This window comes from Eleginops maclovinus, chromosome 7 (assembly GCF_036324505.1).
Source record: "Eleginops maclovinus isolate JMC-PN-2008 ecotype Puerto Natales chromosome 7, JC_Emac_rtc_rv5, whole genome shotgun sequence".
NCBI lineage: Eukaryota > Metazoa > Chordata > Actinopteri > Perciformes > Eleginopidae > Eleginops > Eleginops maclovinus.
Window position 1 is genome coordinate 10,767,484 of NC_086355.1, and position 13,494 is coordinate 10,780,977.

At 40.2% G+C, this 13,494-nt stretch overlaps 1 protein-coding gene across 1 annotated transcript; it reads right to left on the reverse strand.

Annotated features, from left to right (window-relative positions):
* Positions 1 to 1,987: 1,987 nt before the first annotated feature.
* On the reverse strand, positions 1,988 to 12,515 carry cog3 (component of oligomeric golgi complex 3). Its single transcript, XM_063888221.1, has 23 exons — positions 12,305 to 12,515; positions 11,884 to 12,030; positions 11,720 to 11,781; positions 10,945 to 11,110; positions 10,313 to 10,387; positions 9,984 to 10,076; positions 9,579 to 9,704; positions 9,398 to 9,478; positions 9,270 to 9,313; positions 9,044 to 9,170; positions 8,337 to 8,428; positions 7,900 to 8,039; positions 7,004 to 7,164; positions 6,530 to 6,638; positions 6,306 to 6,424; positions 6,080 to 6,169; positions 5,340 to 5,460; positions 4,958 to 5,046; positions 4,699 to 4,833; positions 4,199 to 4,274; positions 3,932 to 4,059; positions 3,241 to 3,339; positions 1,988 to 3,073 (listed from the first exon to the last, which is right to left on the reverse strand). The coding sequence occupies exons 1-23, from the start codon at positions 12,479 to 12,481 to the stop codon at positions 3,044 to 3,046; spliced, it is 2,487 nt and encodes an 828-aa protein (XP_063744291.1). The 5' UTR covers positions 12,482 to 12,515; the 3' UTR covers positions 1,988 to 3,043.
* Positions 12,516 to 13,494: the final 979 nt, after the last annotated feature.

Below are 13,494 nucleotides of genomic sequence, written 5' to 3' on the forward strand. Positions count from 1 at the left end.
TTTTGCCTTTCTCGTACTGTCTTTGTGTCAGGTTTTCTGCTGTGTGAAGGCATGGAAGTTGTCAGAGGTTTTACTTAAGGGTGGAGCGGTTATCACAAAGAAAAGCATGTCTGATAGGGACCAGGCGATGCGGAAAGATCAAAGGTCAGCTTCACTCGTCCATTATTGGCTTCCACCATTTGATGCTTTTCAAATTAAATTTCTATGGCATACATCTCTGATGTTACATTTTCTTTGACACACCGCAGGTTAACAGGTGTGGAATATGAAAGGAGCTCACATCCTCAGACCCCTCAAGCAGGACGGACACACACACACACACACACACACACACACACACACACACACACACACACACACACACACACACACACACACACACACACACACACACACACACACACACACACACACACACACACACACACACACACACACACACACACACACACACACACACACACACACACACACACACACACACACACACACACACACACACACACAACCTGGTTCTTGTTCTTCAATGCACTGACATCTTTTACTACATTACAGCAAACAAACAACAAATATGTGTTCTCCAGCAAAATATACTCTCTGATGATGCTGGGATTGCCACGAAGGAGGTGTTATTCCCTGAAATAGAAATCAAGGATTCTGGAAACACTTTCTCTTTCAATGGACAAAATGCTGGACGGCAGGTAATTCTATATAAAGATCTCAACGTGGAACGCTTCATAATGACAACAGCTTAAAGCATAGAAGCCTTCATTGAATATTAAACGTTGAAACTGGGTCAACAGAGGACGTCTCCCCTTGTGAAACACTACAACAATGGTCGGATATTTATTGTCATTTTTCCGGATGGAACTGGGCATGTGTGGTATCCTTTCACCGACAGCCTGATATTATTAATGCTGAATGTCAGATTTTTTACCTTAACCAAAATTGAAAGCTATCCATCAGGCAGGCTTGCTATTATTGTATCTGCTGCACAATCAGCTGACTGGTGCTGTGTGTTGGTCCGGGAGGATAAACATCTGCAGCCCCGCATTCAGGCAGTTTTCACCACCGAAGGACGGGCAACATGTTATCACAACAATGGCTGTATTTGGTATGATTGGTTATTGAATCATTCTTATCATATATGGATATAGCCATCATAATTGTCTTTAAAAAAATCCATCACCAACTATCTTTAGGAGCTACTTTACATTTATTTGTATTTTTTAATCAATAGAATTGGCAGAACAGACAACCTGCGGCTGGTGAGAGGATAAATCCCCCTATAAGGCTTATTGCTCACAACCTGCTTCTCTTTATCAGGGTGAATCTTTCTCCCTGGGGAGGCACCTACTGCAGTGACGCAGGTGGATTGAAGAAACAGTGGGGCTGGCTGGACAAAAAGCATCATGTTCATGCGCCGCCCCATCAGCCCCTCCGTCTGACACTAAGCCCTAACCTCAACATCCGCATCCAATCCCAGGAGCACATCTGCATCGCTTTCACCTCTGGGGAATGCAGCGTACAGCTAAATGTAGGGGCAAAATTGAAGGTAAGTTACTGAGGTATTAATATTCATGGGTAGCAACTGAAGAAATACCAGGGCTGAGAAAAATAGACCCCATTGTATGACTTTTTGGCTTTACTTTATATTGCTGTCGCAGCTGAATCAAGGCAACGGTCTAACGCTGCCGGGGCTCGACATGCTCGAGAGGTATCTGCAGCAGAAGAGTGCAGAGATCAATGCCCTGCTCCAGAACATCCAGTCCCTCATCCCCGATCAAAAGACTGTCAGTCCACGAAAGGTCAAGCCCCGGCAAAGCCTCATCTCACAGATGGAAAGACAGCAGCTGCCAATGACACAGCAACAGCCTGCCAAGAAGACCCCCAAAAGCGGATGATGGTCATTTGTGTGAAACGACTCAATCTGTACTGTTCACATAATTCGATTTGCTTCCTAGTAATAAATCCAAGGAACATCATAAACATTTTTCTTCTTTAATCAGAATATTCATAAATAGTTCAACTGTACTCATCATTTACACACCAAAGTAAATGACACATTGCTAGAATATTTTTTACTTTTGTTAACTCGTCAAAGACCACTATACACAACCCATAAATCATACAGTATACAGTGCAAAACTGCCAAGGTCAAAGGTCCATTATTTTTGCAAAAATAAAAGCATATTAGTTGTAATCAACCTATGTATAAAAAGGAAAAAGTATAAAACATAAGATTTCATTGTATTTTTTTTTTACATATTTGCAACAGAATAACAAAAACATTCCGGAGAAAAACGTTGAAGAGACTTTAGGAAAACGTCCGTAAAGATCCGCTGAGTCTACGATCAGAAGGGAAACCTGTAGCGTCCTGCATTCGGCCCAAGAGTTCTACTGAATGATACAAAGGCCGTTGCATTTTAAAATAGAGGAATAAAATATGTTGCAGCATTTTTCTCGTTATCCTTCCAAACCTATTGAGGGAATCCAGGCATCTGAATGCAAGCCCCTTTACTGGCCCTTAGCTACCAGGCTGAAGAACAACCCTTTAGTGCCTCATTTTGTACACTTAAAGTGTCCTTATCTGAACACTCTCAACACAATTCATGCCCCCCACCCTCGCATAGTGTGCAAATTCATTTTATTCAAAGCCATTTGGTGTTAAGAGAGATGCAACTGCGATCATGAATCCACCCTTGTCAAATAATGGATTTCTCCTACATGAAAACAACCCTAACCACAACACCAGATTTGATTTAAGTCAAGCAAAATCATCAGTGCCCAAATGATACCCTCCACTTCCCAGTTAAGGACTTCAAGAAGAATACCTGAACCTCAACATGTTTGCAGCTACTTGAGCCTCCGTCGAAGAATCTTTGGCCTTGTGCAGGTTTTTTTTTTTTTATCAGTTCATCTCTCCCAGTCCAGGTGAAGCGTCTCTGTTCATCTTCATCGGCAGCGTCACATCTCCTGGTCACAGTTAGAGTTGCAACATCCCATAGCTGCTGTATCCCAAGGGTGTTTCCAAACTTGGACATTACTTATTCACAGACAGCAGTAGGTTAATCTGAAAGAGAGCCGTAAAAAAATGATGAGTGCTCACCGTGACTTAGCTGGCATACGTTATCTACCATTTCCCCACTTAAGTTGCTCTCAGCAGTTTGGGAACTTGCAGCAGTATTATTAAAACTATGTGAAGTGCCCTTGGGCTGTGATAATCCCACAGCGCTGTACCTGCTCCATCGATGGACACGCGATGATTTGTAGGTCTTCTCCGCTGTATTCCTCCTGAAGCAAGGCGTGAAGTCTTTGGAAGACCTGCTGGATGTTATTCTGTGGAAAAAAAGCTATCATATTACGGAGTGCTGGAGGGAAATTAATACTACATTTCCACAGAATGTCCCCTCACTATCTTGTTTCCATGTCAACGGTAAAACTGTGTTACCCTCTCACTCAGCTTCACCTGGCACCTTGATGAGCAGCACACAGGCGGCACAAAGATTTTTCTATTAAGAGTTCAATCTCACTCATTTATAGCTAAAGACACAATCTCAAGTCAGATTCAAACAAAAGGGTCAGCCCAAGAGTAATATTAAGCCCAGGATTTTCATCTAAACATTGAAATATGACTCATTGAAAGAGCTCCTATATTGACTAGACCTTTCTGAAAATAAAACATTAGTCATGATGATTTCTGATGCTATGAGAGGTTTGTTAACATGAGACTACCTTTAACATCCAATACAATGTGAATAACCTTTAATGTTCTTAGGGAAATAATTGACCGTTGAGTCAAGCGCATGGTATTTCTGCTTCGTAACCACCACATGAAACTAAATGAATTAATTGATTTGACCTGTAACAAGGATAAGAAAATAAGGAACTCCTGCAGCACATGCTACATCTGAGCGTTTCAGCCACCCACCCGGACAGGCTTGAAAAGGATGAACTCCGTGTCTCTATTGGCTAAGTACAAGGACATGCTCTGTAAAGTGCTTGGCAGCTTGCTCTTCATCACCCGGTAGGTAGCCATCACTATATCGTTGATCTTTGCTGAAAAGAGGGAAGGAAAAAAAAAAAAACAGTAGTGAGGAAAAGCAGAAAAAACATTGACATGCCCTCTAGCATGCGCTATACAAGTTTTGATGAATTACAGTATGATGCCAGTGGCATTCCCTGAGACAAATCTTACCTGGCTGTGCCCAAGGTTGCTGAGACAGACTGTACGTGGGACCACCTTGGATAGCCATCGTTTTTAGAGCTGCAACCTGAGTGCACACACAAGCAAAACATAGCATTACAATTTGAAAAGACATAATGTGTACTGGTGTTGCTATAAACTATACAAATAGGCACAGAAAGCTGGGATTCCACTCTGGCAATTTCAATTCAGTCTTGAATTCGACAAAGAGATGTACTTACTTAAATTATAATAAATAAGAGTGGGTGGACGGAATAATAGCGACACATAATTGCAGCACATTTACTGCATAGTCAGATTCCAGAGCACAATAAGTTGTAAAAAACATGTGCATATTTACACACAGTAATAAGTAGCAACAGAAATATGTAAATATGAATGTTCCTTTTTTCAAATAAAGGTTTTTAAAGGTGAAAAATGGAAAAATGAAGGTCAGGATGAGCTTTGGCTGCCTCAGGCTAAGTCTGCCTTCTAAGTGCTCTAACAGTTACCTTGGTAAGGAACTCCTCAAGGTTCCCCACAAAGATCTGAGTCTGCTGCTGGATGAACTGCTCACAGCTGAACTTCAGGTGTCGGTCCACATCCTTCTTGGAGTCAATGTAGTGCTCCTTTATCTCTGGTGTTCCCTGAGGGCCACAAAGACGAACGCTTTAGCACTGTCAAGCGGAGATTCTCTAAGGCACGGCGCTATCAAAGTACATTAAGTTTACGGTAGGTTAAATAAAATGGAAGGAAAAATAAAAACACTACCTGAAGCAGGAATTCAAGTATGGCGTTGTGACTGTTAAGTCTGAAGAATTTGGGAACAGCCTTAGGGTTGAGGATTTTGAAGGCAGCATCTTCACACAAAGAAAAGAGATTAAATCTGGGCTGGTGTAGCATAAGAGTGCCCTCTAGTGCTACACATTTAATATGACCTTCCTTGAATGAGATGAGGGTGATAGGAGGAGCGGGTGTGCCCTGTGAGCCATGGGTTAATGTACATTAGGGTGTTGGATTGCACTGTAATTTCCACATTAATTGTTGCCACCGGTGCATGTGATAGGCACAAGTTGCTTAATGAGCATGAGAATGTAATGACTGGCTTTATGGAGCCGAACACCAATGTTCCCGCCACCTTTAATTATCTTACCTCGCGTTTTCTTCAGGTCCAGTGAGATTTCCTTGATGGCAAAATCAGTGTGAAACGGGGCAATCTGTTCACGCACTATCAGCAGGTGCTTGATCAGGAAAAGTTGCCCATCTATTTGCGTCTACAGAAAGTGATAGCACAGTGTTAAATCCACACTGCAGGCTGCCAACACAAAAGGGCATCTGCTGACTATCCAAGCTGCACAGAAAAACTAAAAGCTCAGAGATGATAAGGGAATATGTCTGATGATAACTGCTGATTAACCATCGCGAAAAAGGGACATATCACCGTGACGAAAAAGGCAGCTGAATCATTAATTGGTCAGTTAAAACATGGGAAAAAGACATCATCAATGTGGGGTAGGAAAACATCCTCTGAGATTGATGTTGCCGCTTTAATTTGAAGTGCTAGGTTGAAACGGGCCAGTTAGCACAGAGAGACAGCAAATGTGAAGGTGAGAGCAGCCCATAAATAAAGGATGGTCTGCTGAACACTCTGTAGAGCATAATAAAGCAGCCATTAACATAAACTTTAAATGACGTCCCAGCTGCTTTAGTTAAGGAGTCTGCCGCCAGAAGGAATTTTAATAACAGAGGACATTTTATCTAAAGAGGGAACTGATCGTATTTATTTCTACGTCAAAAGAAAAGCACATTTCCGGCTATTTTTAGAATAATCACAATCTGAAAAGTTCAGTAAAAATGCAAAACCACTATGTACTCTTAAGAATGTTTGCCAACCTTGTTTTTAAGGATGATATCTGAAGCTTTAAGCAGCGACTGGATGCAGGCAGATAAGGCTTCTTGAGATAAACCCTGGAAGACTGCTCTCTGGAAAAAGACCAATCGCAGAAAGAAACTCAGGAATAAGAAATACAAACGTCAGACGAAATTCATATACAACAAATCCGGACATATTTTTGCGTAGAACACTATAAATTAGCAACAAAACTGAAAGATGACTCACATCTATACATCTGTAGAGCTTGGACAGACAAACCAGCGTTCGTCTGACGGTAGGGTACCACATGCCGTGCAGATCAGCAGGAGAGATAGATGTCTGTAGGCGTGATGCTTCAACATTCCCTGTATTCATTGAACAAAAGGATGAAGTGCAGGCAACAATAACACCAATTGTGGTAGGATTTATAAAAAAGAGGAAAGCCAGGGTCACAATCTGAAAATACGGACCAGCATTACTGTTTCTTCTCCTATCAGGATCCTCAAGCTGAACATCAGAAAACATGGACTCTTGTGACATCTGCTTCATCTGCTCTTCCTTCAGGCTCTGAGCGATTCTCTATGGGGTGACAGAAAAGGAAAAACACGATTTAGAAGATAATAAGTGTGAAATTCTTCCCTTTCTATTTGTGTCAACAAGTTAACAAAGAATAATCTTCTACTCGCAAAACAAGTATTGGGAAGGACAGAAAACCAGAACAACAACTGAAGAAGTATCAAGGGAATGAGGGAGCTAATAAGGAAAACAGTCCCAATGTTAGACATTTAAGAGATGTTAAATATGGGTCTCAAAGATGTTTAATAACAAGTGCAGATATTCACAAGAATAAAGACTTTACAAGGCCATTAATCTGCATAATGCACTATCACTAAGCAGAAATTGTTCTCGGAAAGCCTTTTTTTTTCAAAGCACAAAATACTCACCTCCATCATCTCCAGTTTGTCAGGGTAGGCCAGATCCCCTGAAGCCGGGTTGTAGCCTGTGATATCAGTCTGGATATAAATGTGGGTCCGGTACACCAGCCTCTCCTGGACATCCTCCAGCATCTGCTTCACTAATCCATCAAAGGCTCCCAGCTGAGTGGCTACATAAATGAGGTGGCAGGTCAGTTTACAGTTGAACCCATATTTCACTACAAATTTGTCTTTTAGTCCTTTAACACATCCGATTAAAGTTATATAAAAGGCTCTTAAAGCTGATTAATAGTGAAGTGATGGGAAATTAGAAAGCAAGGTACTGGCCATGGAAGTCTTTGTTTAAAAAAAGTAGCATAGTGTTTATTTTCCCTGGAGTTTGTGTTCGCCACGGCTCTGAAGTCGCTACATTAAATATTTAACTACTGAAAGCAGCCAGCTAATTTAGCCTAGAACAAAGGCTGGAACTGGGGAAAAGCTAACCTGGCACAAAATCAGCTTATTAGTGCCTCTAAAGCTTACTTATTAAAAGTTTGTATCACAGGGACTCTGGTTATAGTGCATGCCCCACAGATGTAACCTTCCAGATTTGATGAGGACCCTGGGACATTGTGTACGAGTCATAAACCTCTTGCGCTCTCCTTCATTTCTAAAAGAGAGAACTGTGTGGAAAATAGGAAAAAATGCCCCAAAAATTCATCTTGTAAAAATGTGTTTAATGCATACTAAAGCACTTTAACGTTTGTGCACATTTTACATAATGACGATTCCAACGAAAAAAGCATTTTATTTAAACATTTTCATTGCTTATATTTCATTCCGCAGACTCTAGTTCTGTAACTCAACATTTAACTCCCCCGTGTGACAAGTGAGATGCTTTTAGGATAACAAAAGCTCTAACCTACCGTTGTTATGAACATGGTCTTCAAGCATCTCATTCTTGAGGATACTGCAGAGCTCCGACAGGGTTTCCAGGTGGACGATGTGGATGATGAGAGGCCGCAGGACATCATACAGGGACAGACATAACTTCTCCAGCAGCTCGCTGTCAGAGATTAAAAAACCTTTAATTGCTTTGTACACAAGTCTAAAATTACACTTTCTGCTCATTTCATGCTTAGACTTTCTCTTCAAGTTGAGGAATAAAGTAATAATTAAAAATAATTATGCAGATTGTCTACCCATGCTGCGTAAACTGGCATTCAAGCACTTATCATATCAACCAAAACTTGAAATGGCGTTCACGCATTTTGAATTGTTACGCCTTAAACAAACACTTCCTGCCTGCATGCGTGCTGCAAGACATGTGTGTGTGTGTGTGGGGGGGGGGGGGGGTACTCACTCCAGTGCAGGTGTAGGTTTAGAGAAGAACTCGTTGTACAGTTGGTGTTCATCCTGGCAGACGTGAACCATAAAGGCACAGCCACTGCGAACCTGTACAAACGCACACAAAATGATCGCTTACTGTAGTGGCGCTGGGGCTCCACTTCAAACAAGCAGGCAAAATCCTACCAAATCAATAATGCAGGTAAATATTACAGCAATGATTAACAAGGAGGTATAACCTTTCAAGTTTCATCAAAAAGAATATCCCGGACAGGTGGTGCCACTATTATGACGTTTGTTGTATGAAATGCTGACCTTTAATTATAGCATCCCCATCAAGCCAATTAGTGGAGTTTTTTAAAGGCCACAGCGACTTCAAAATACATACGCCTGGTGCCAAAATGATCTCCGAAGTATTAGTTACAATGCAAATATTGAACCACAAACTATTGTGCTAACTAGAGGTCAGTTAAACAGTGAAGGAATTGTCACTGCTTTATGGATGAAGTATTACAGAGAATACAGTGTGCACATTCATTCAAATTAGGAGTAAGCTTCAGATGCCTGCTGTGCACAATCTCCTTTATCATGTGCAGAGCTACATATGCACCACACAATCCAAGAAAATATTCCTGAGGGAGGATACTGCATTTTTTTGCAAGCTCAAATGTGACCTTACTATATCATAAAGAGTAGTTCTGCTTTGAACAAGTCATGCCTTACCAGAGCGCAGTGGTCTTTGCTGTTTTGGTTGGTCAGGTCAGTAATGGTGGATGTAATGCTAGGACTGAGGAGCAGGTCTCTCTGGTCCAGGTAGCACTGATGGATTTCATCTAGGAGTTGATGGTATCTGTCCACATCAATACAAGGAGAGATGGGTTAATTTAGCACCAAAAACAAATAAACACCAGAAGCTGCTAGTTTATTCTGGAGGAATGCCAACACTCACTCTGGGATCTTCTCCGCTCGCTGCTCTATCTGTTCAATCAGTGACTGAAAGAAGAAGGGACAAGCTTCAACTGAAGTTTTTTTACAGAATATATTCCATGTGTAATTTCAGTGGGTAAAACAACTCACCCTGACTTTTGGTGCAGCTGCTCTATACCTAACGTAGTAAAGTGTAAAGGCACTGTCTGCGTTGGTCAAGCCCATTGAATCCTGAGGGAGAGAAACAATTCAACCAAGTGTCGATATTGGACGCTTACGGTTTGAATGCCTCTACTTATTATGTATGACTTTGTAGGAGAAGGAAACTTACCCTTTTGGTTAACTGGCTTGTGAGATTTTGCATAGTGTTTACAATATGGATCTTCATGAAGTGCATAGCTTTTGAAAGACATTGTTTAAACTTGGCCAAATAAACCGGATAGTCCTTGAAATTGGGCTGCATAAAGAGAGACAAACAACTGTTAGACGGCTTTTTATTACGATCACATACCGTAGATTCCGATGCATGAATCATATTGTTACACCAAGTCAACAGTGTGATGTCAGTGACTTGATTTAAATTCCCCAATATAGAATAATGCATTCATTACACAGTAGGCTCATACAATGTTTACTGCACTTTTAAAAACAGCCTATAGTTAGTGGTTAATGATTACATTGCTGGTATTTAAATGAGATTTGCAAAACCAGAATAGAATGTTGTCAAGCTACTTACATTTGAAGAAACATATTCAATGCAGTCATCCAATTTTGACAGCATTGGTATAAAGCCCTCACTATTTACAGACAATGTGGGTGAGTTCAGTTTCTGCAGAAAGACAAAGAAAAATCAAGGTTGGAAGTAAATACAAACAGGAACAATTCAACTTCAAATACTATAATCATAAATCATCATGTTAAACGTAAGGAAACAACTGCAGATCTTCAATAGGAATCGAGTAAACATCTAATCATCATTTTTATTCACATAATCTACAAGGCTTCTTTTTTTTTTTAAACTAAAGGTTACAAAATGTAGGAAATAAACTATAGAAAACAGCGTACCGTATTTATGTTTTCTAACTCATTAAAGTATGAGAGTTTCTGCTGTATGCTCTCTGCCAGGTCGACAAGTTCTGACTGCAAAGAGAGAAAAACAACAAAGCACAGTTTACACAAAACAAAATGACAGTTTAATTTCAGCTCAGTTCAGCTCAATCTCTTCCAGTGGTCCAATTTACATACATTTGTGAACATAAGCAGATGTTTGTGAGAAGAAAAAGAAACAGAATACTGCATCTACGATAAGAAATTTAAATATGACAAAATATGAATATATGAAAGAATGAACAGCAGAAGTTTTTTGAGCTGTAGATTGTTTGCCAGCTATCTTAAATGCAGACAACTTACAGCTATGTCACGCTGTTCTGAACCAGAAAGTCTACGCTATTTCCAGTCATCTCCAATGACTACTTTGAGATTTATCGCAGTCATTTTTACACGGTTGAGAACGGCTCCATAGTCTAGAACATTGAGAAAGCTAATTCTGAAGTTTCTAGGTTTGGAGTTATTTTATGTTTACAAATAATAAATACTCAGGAACAGAAAAAATACATTCAGGGAAATTCAAATGTAGACTTATTAGTTTTTAGGAATCTGCTCATCATGTGGCTTATAGAGAGCAGCGCGCAGCTTACCTGCTCTTTAAGGAGCTGCTCACAGGCTTCGTGCAGGGTGCCGGTCTTATTGGACACAAACAGATACTGCTTCTGAAGGGAGTCCAAGTGCTCCAGAGCAGCACTCACATCTTTCAGAATAGCATCGCATTGTACCTGGTAGCAGTTTAGATCATCTCGGGTTTTCCTGAAGGTGAAGCAGACTTAATATTTGTGTGCTTACACATAGAAAACAATGATGAAGTGAAGACACCTATTGGTTTAGCATTTCGATAAAGGATTGACAGAAACATTGAGGCACTGTTCCTCATTGGTTGAAAGTGTTCCACTAGCTGTCAAAGGCAAAAAACTGGCTGTGATGTCAAAAAATGGAGGTGGTGCCAGAAATGCAGCATAAGAGTACAACCCATAGAGCAGCATAGAAGCAGATTATTTAGTTTTTCTAATCTGATGACCGTGGAGTTGACACACATTAGTCAACTTTTTAAAAGCAACATTTGAACTTCGCTGTTGGCTTATGATCCGCTACAGTTTGGTTATGTCTGTACATATTTGTGTCACTGAATTATGTCAAGCTAGCCTTTACGGCATTCCAACGTAGAGCGTATCGAGTATGATTGATATGAAATACTTATACTAAGAGTAAATAACACAGCTTTAACCTGTGCAAGTGATTTGATCTGAATAATCTTTTTCAAGAAGCTTGTTGTTAACCAAGTCCTCCACTAAACACATGTACAAACAATACATTCAGAATACTTTGTAGGGTAAAAAGGGTAAAGCACTTTTTTTGCACCTGTATTTGGCGTTCTCATCCTGGTCCATGTTTGCCTGTAACTTGGCAAACCAAGAAAAAAACTGCAACACACAAATTGGCACTGTATTAACATCATGTATCTTACTGTGATAGTGTTTGTCTGACTGACTACAGTACTGCTTCCTGCTGGCAAAGACAGTCACCTGTTGTGCAGTGTCTATCCTGTCATTATCCATATCCAGCATCTGGAAACCCTTAAGCAGGACGTCCTCTGTTGACTGGGGAATTGTCGCTATGAAGGGGGACTGCAAGGACCGCGACGAGAGGCTGCATAAATCCTCAATGGGTAGCTGCAAAACAAAGCAAAGCTCACTGTTTTAAAAACTACTCAAACTGCTTCCACATGAAGCTAGTTGGGTGGCTTGACGTGGCGCAGTGTAAGCATGCTAGTTAGCATACAAGCTAACATTCCGTGATATATGAAGTGTAATATCATGTTTAGATGGCACAGAGCTGAGCTAAATTCACAAAGAGGCAACGTCAGATTATTTAATCTCATTGACTACAAGAAAGTAAGTTAGCAACCTCTGATAGCATGCTAGCTGGCTCAGGAGTCACACTTACCTCGGCCGGGACAGAGAGTGTTTCGGCCGCGGCTCGGATCTCCAGGACAGCGTCCATTTGTTTCTCCGTGAGGGGAGCCATGGCATCTGTCCGTCGATCCCATAATGACAGTTTCTCACGGGTGTCTTTATCTGTTAAGTCCAAGAGATCTGTGGACGCCATCGTCACTTCGTACATCAACAACGTCAGCAGCAGCGCACAGGTACTTCCTGTTCCGGGAGAGGGCGGGGCTTGGTAAAGTGCCTGATGTGATGCCGCTGAACGGAATTTCATCTCAAAAATAGAGGTTAAGCTTTTATAGGTCTCTTGATTCTTGATTAAGGTAAATATGATATGCATACAAATACATGGCTTGAAAGACAACCCCTTTTTATAGTTTTAACCCGTTTAGGACTCACTTTAAAACGTTGGTATAATGTCATTACAGGACAAAATTGTATGTGTCAAAAAAAGCTGTCATAACAAATCTACTAATATGTGGTTTCATAATATACATTTTTCTAATTTCACTAAATTAAATAGTTCAACCCATAAACGTCTTTATCATAACAACAGAATATCTATTCATGTTCTGAATTTCAACCTCCATTTTGTTTACATAAAGCCACTGTTGTTTTTTATTGGATTATTTTGTATATATTCATAGTATTTGTATACTATACAATTCATTTACTGCGACTTTTATTATGAAAAACTGAAACAACAATGCCTAATGTAATAAAATTGTTAAATCCTCTCAACAAAACTTGAAAAAGTACCTAATCTAACTGTAAAGTATGTTTTATGTTGGAAATTAGTCACTCTACAATAAACAGTCCATAAATAAAATGATTTAGCAGGGTTGGATTTTAATGAATAAATAAAAGATGGATAAATTATGGAAAAATATGTTGTAATATTTTTTAATAATTAGTTATTAATACTCCATATAAGTATTGTTATTCACTTCCTATTAGTGTTATTCCTGGTCAAGTTGAAATGCAATCCTTAGTTCCCTTGAGTGTTCAATATGCCTCATATATCACTGGACGACATTAAATGTTGCATCATTCAATCTTGATGTTTTGCACCGGGGACCCAAGATCCATAATGCAGTTACTCTACTGTACTGTGCTGTATCTGTTGTATGTATTCATCTTATCTGAAGCCCACTATATCATGGTTACAACGCTAACACCACAAGACAATGT

Excerpts from the sequence above, each read along its gene's own strand:
- cog3 (XM_063888221.1), bottom strand. The coding sequence starts at position 12,481 with ATGTACGAAGTGACGATGGCGTCCACAGATCTCTTGGACTTAACAGAT. Across the intron at positions 9,705-9,983 it reads TTGAATATGTTTCTTCAAAT|CCCAATTTCAAGGACTATCC; the intron begins GTAAGTAGCTTG and ends CTCTTTATGCAG. Across the intron at positions 8,429-9,043 it reads GCAAAGACCACTGCGCTCTG|GTTCGCAGTGGCTGTGCCTT; the intron begins GTAAGGCATGAC and ends GCGTTTGTACAG.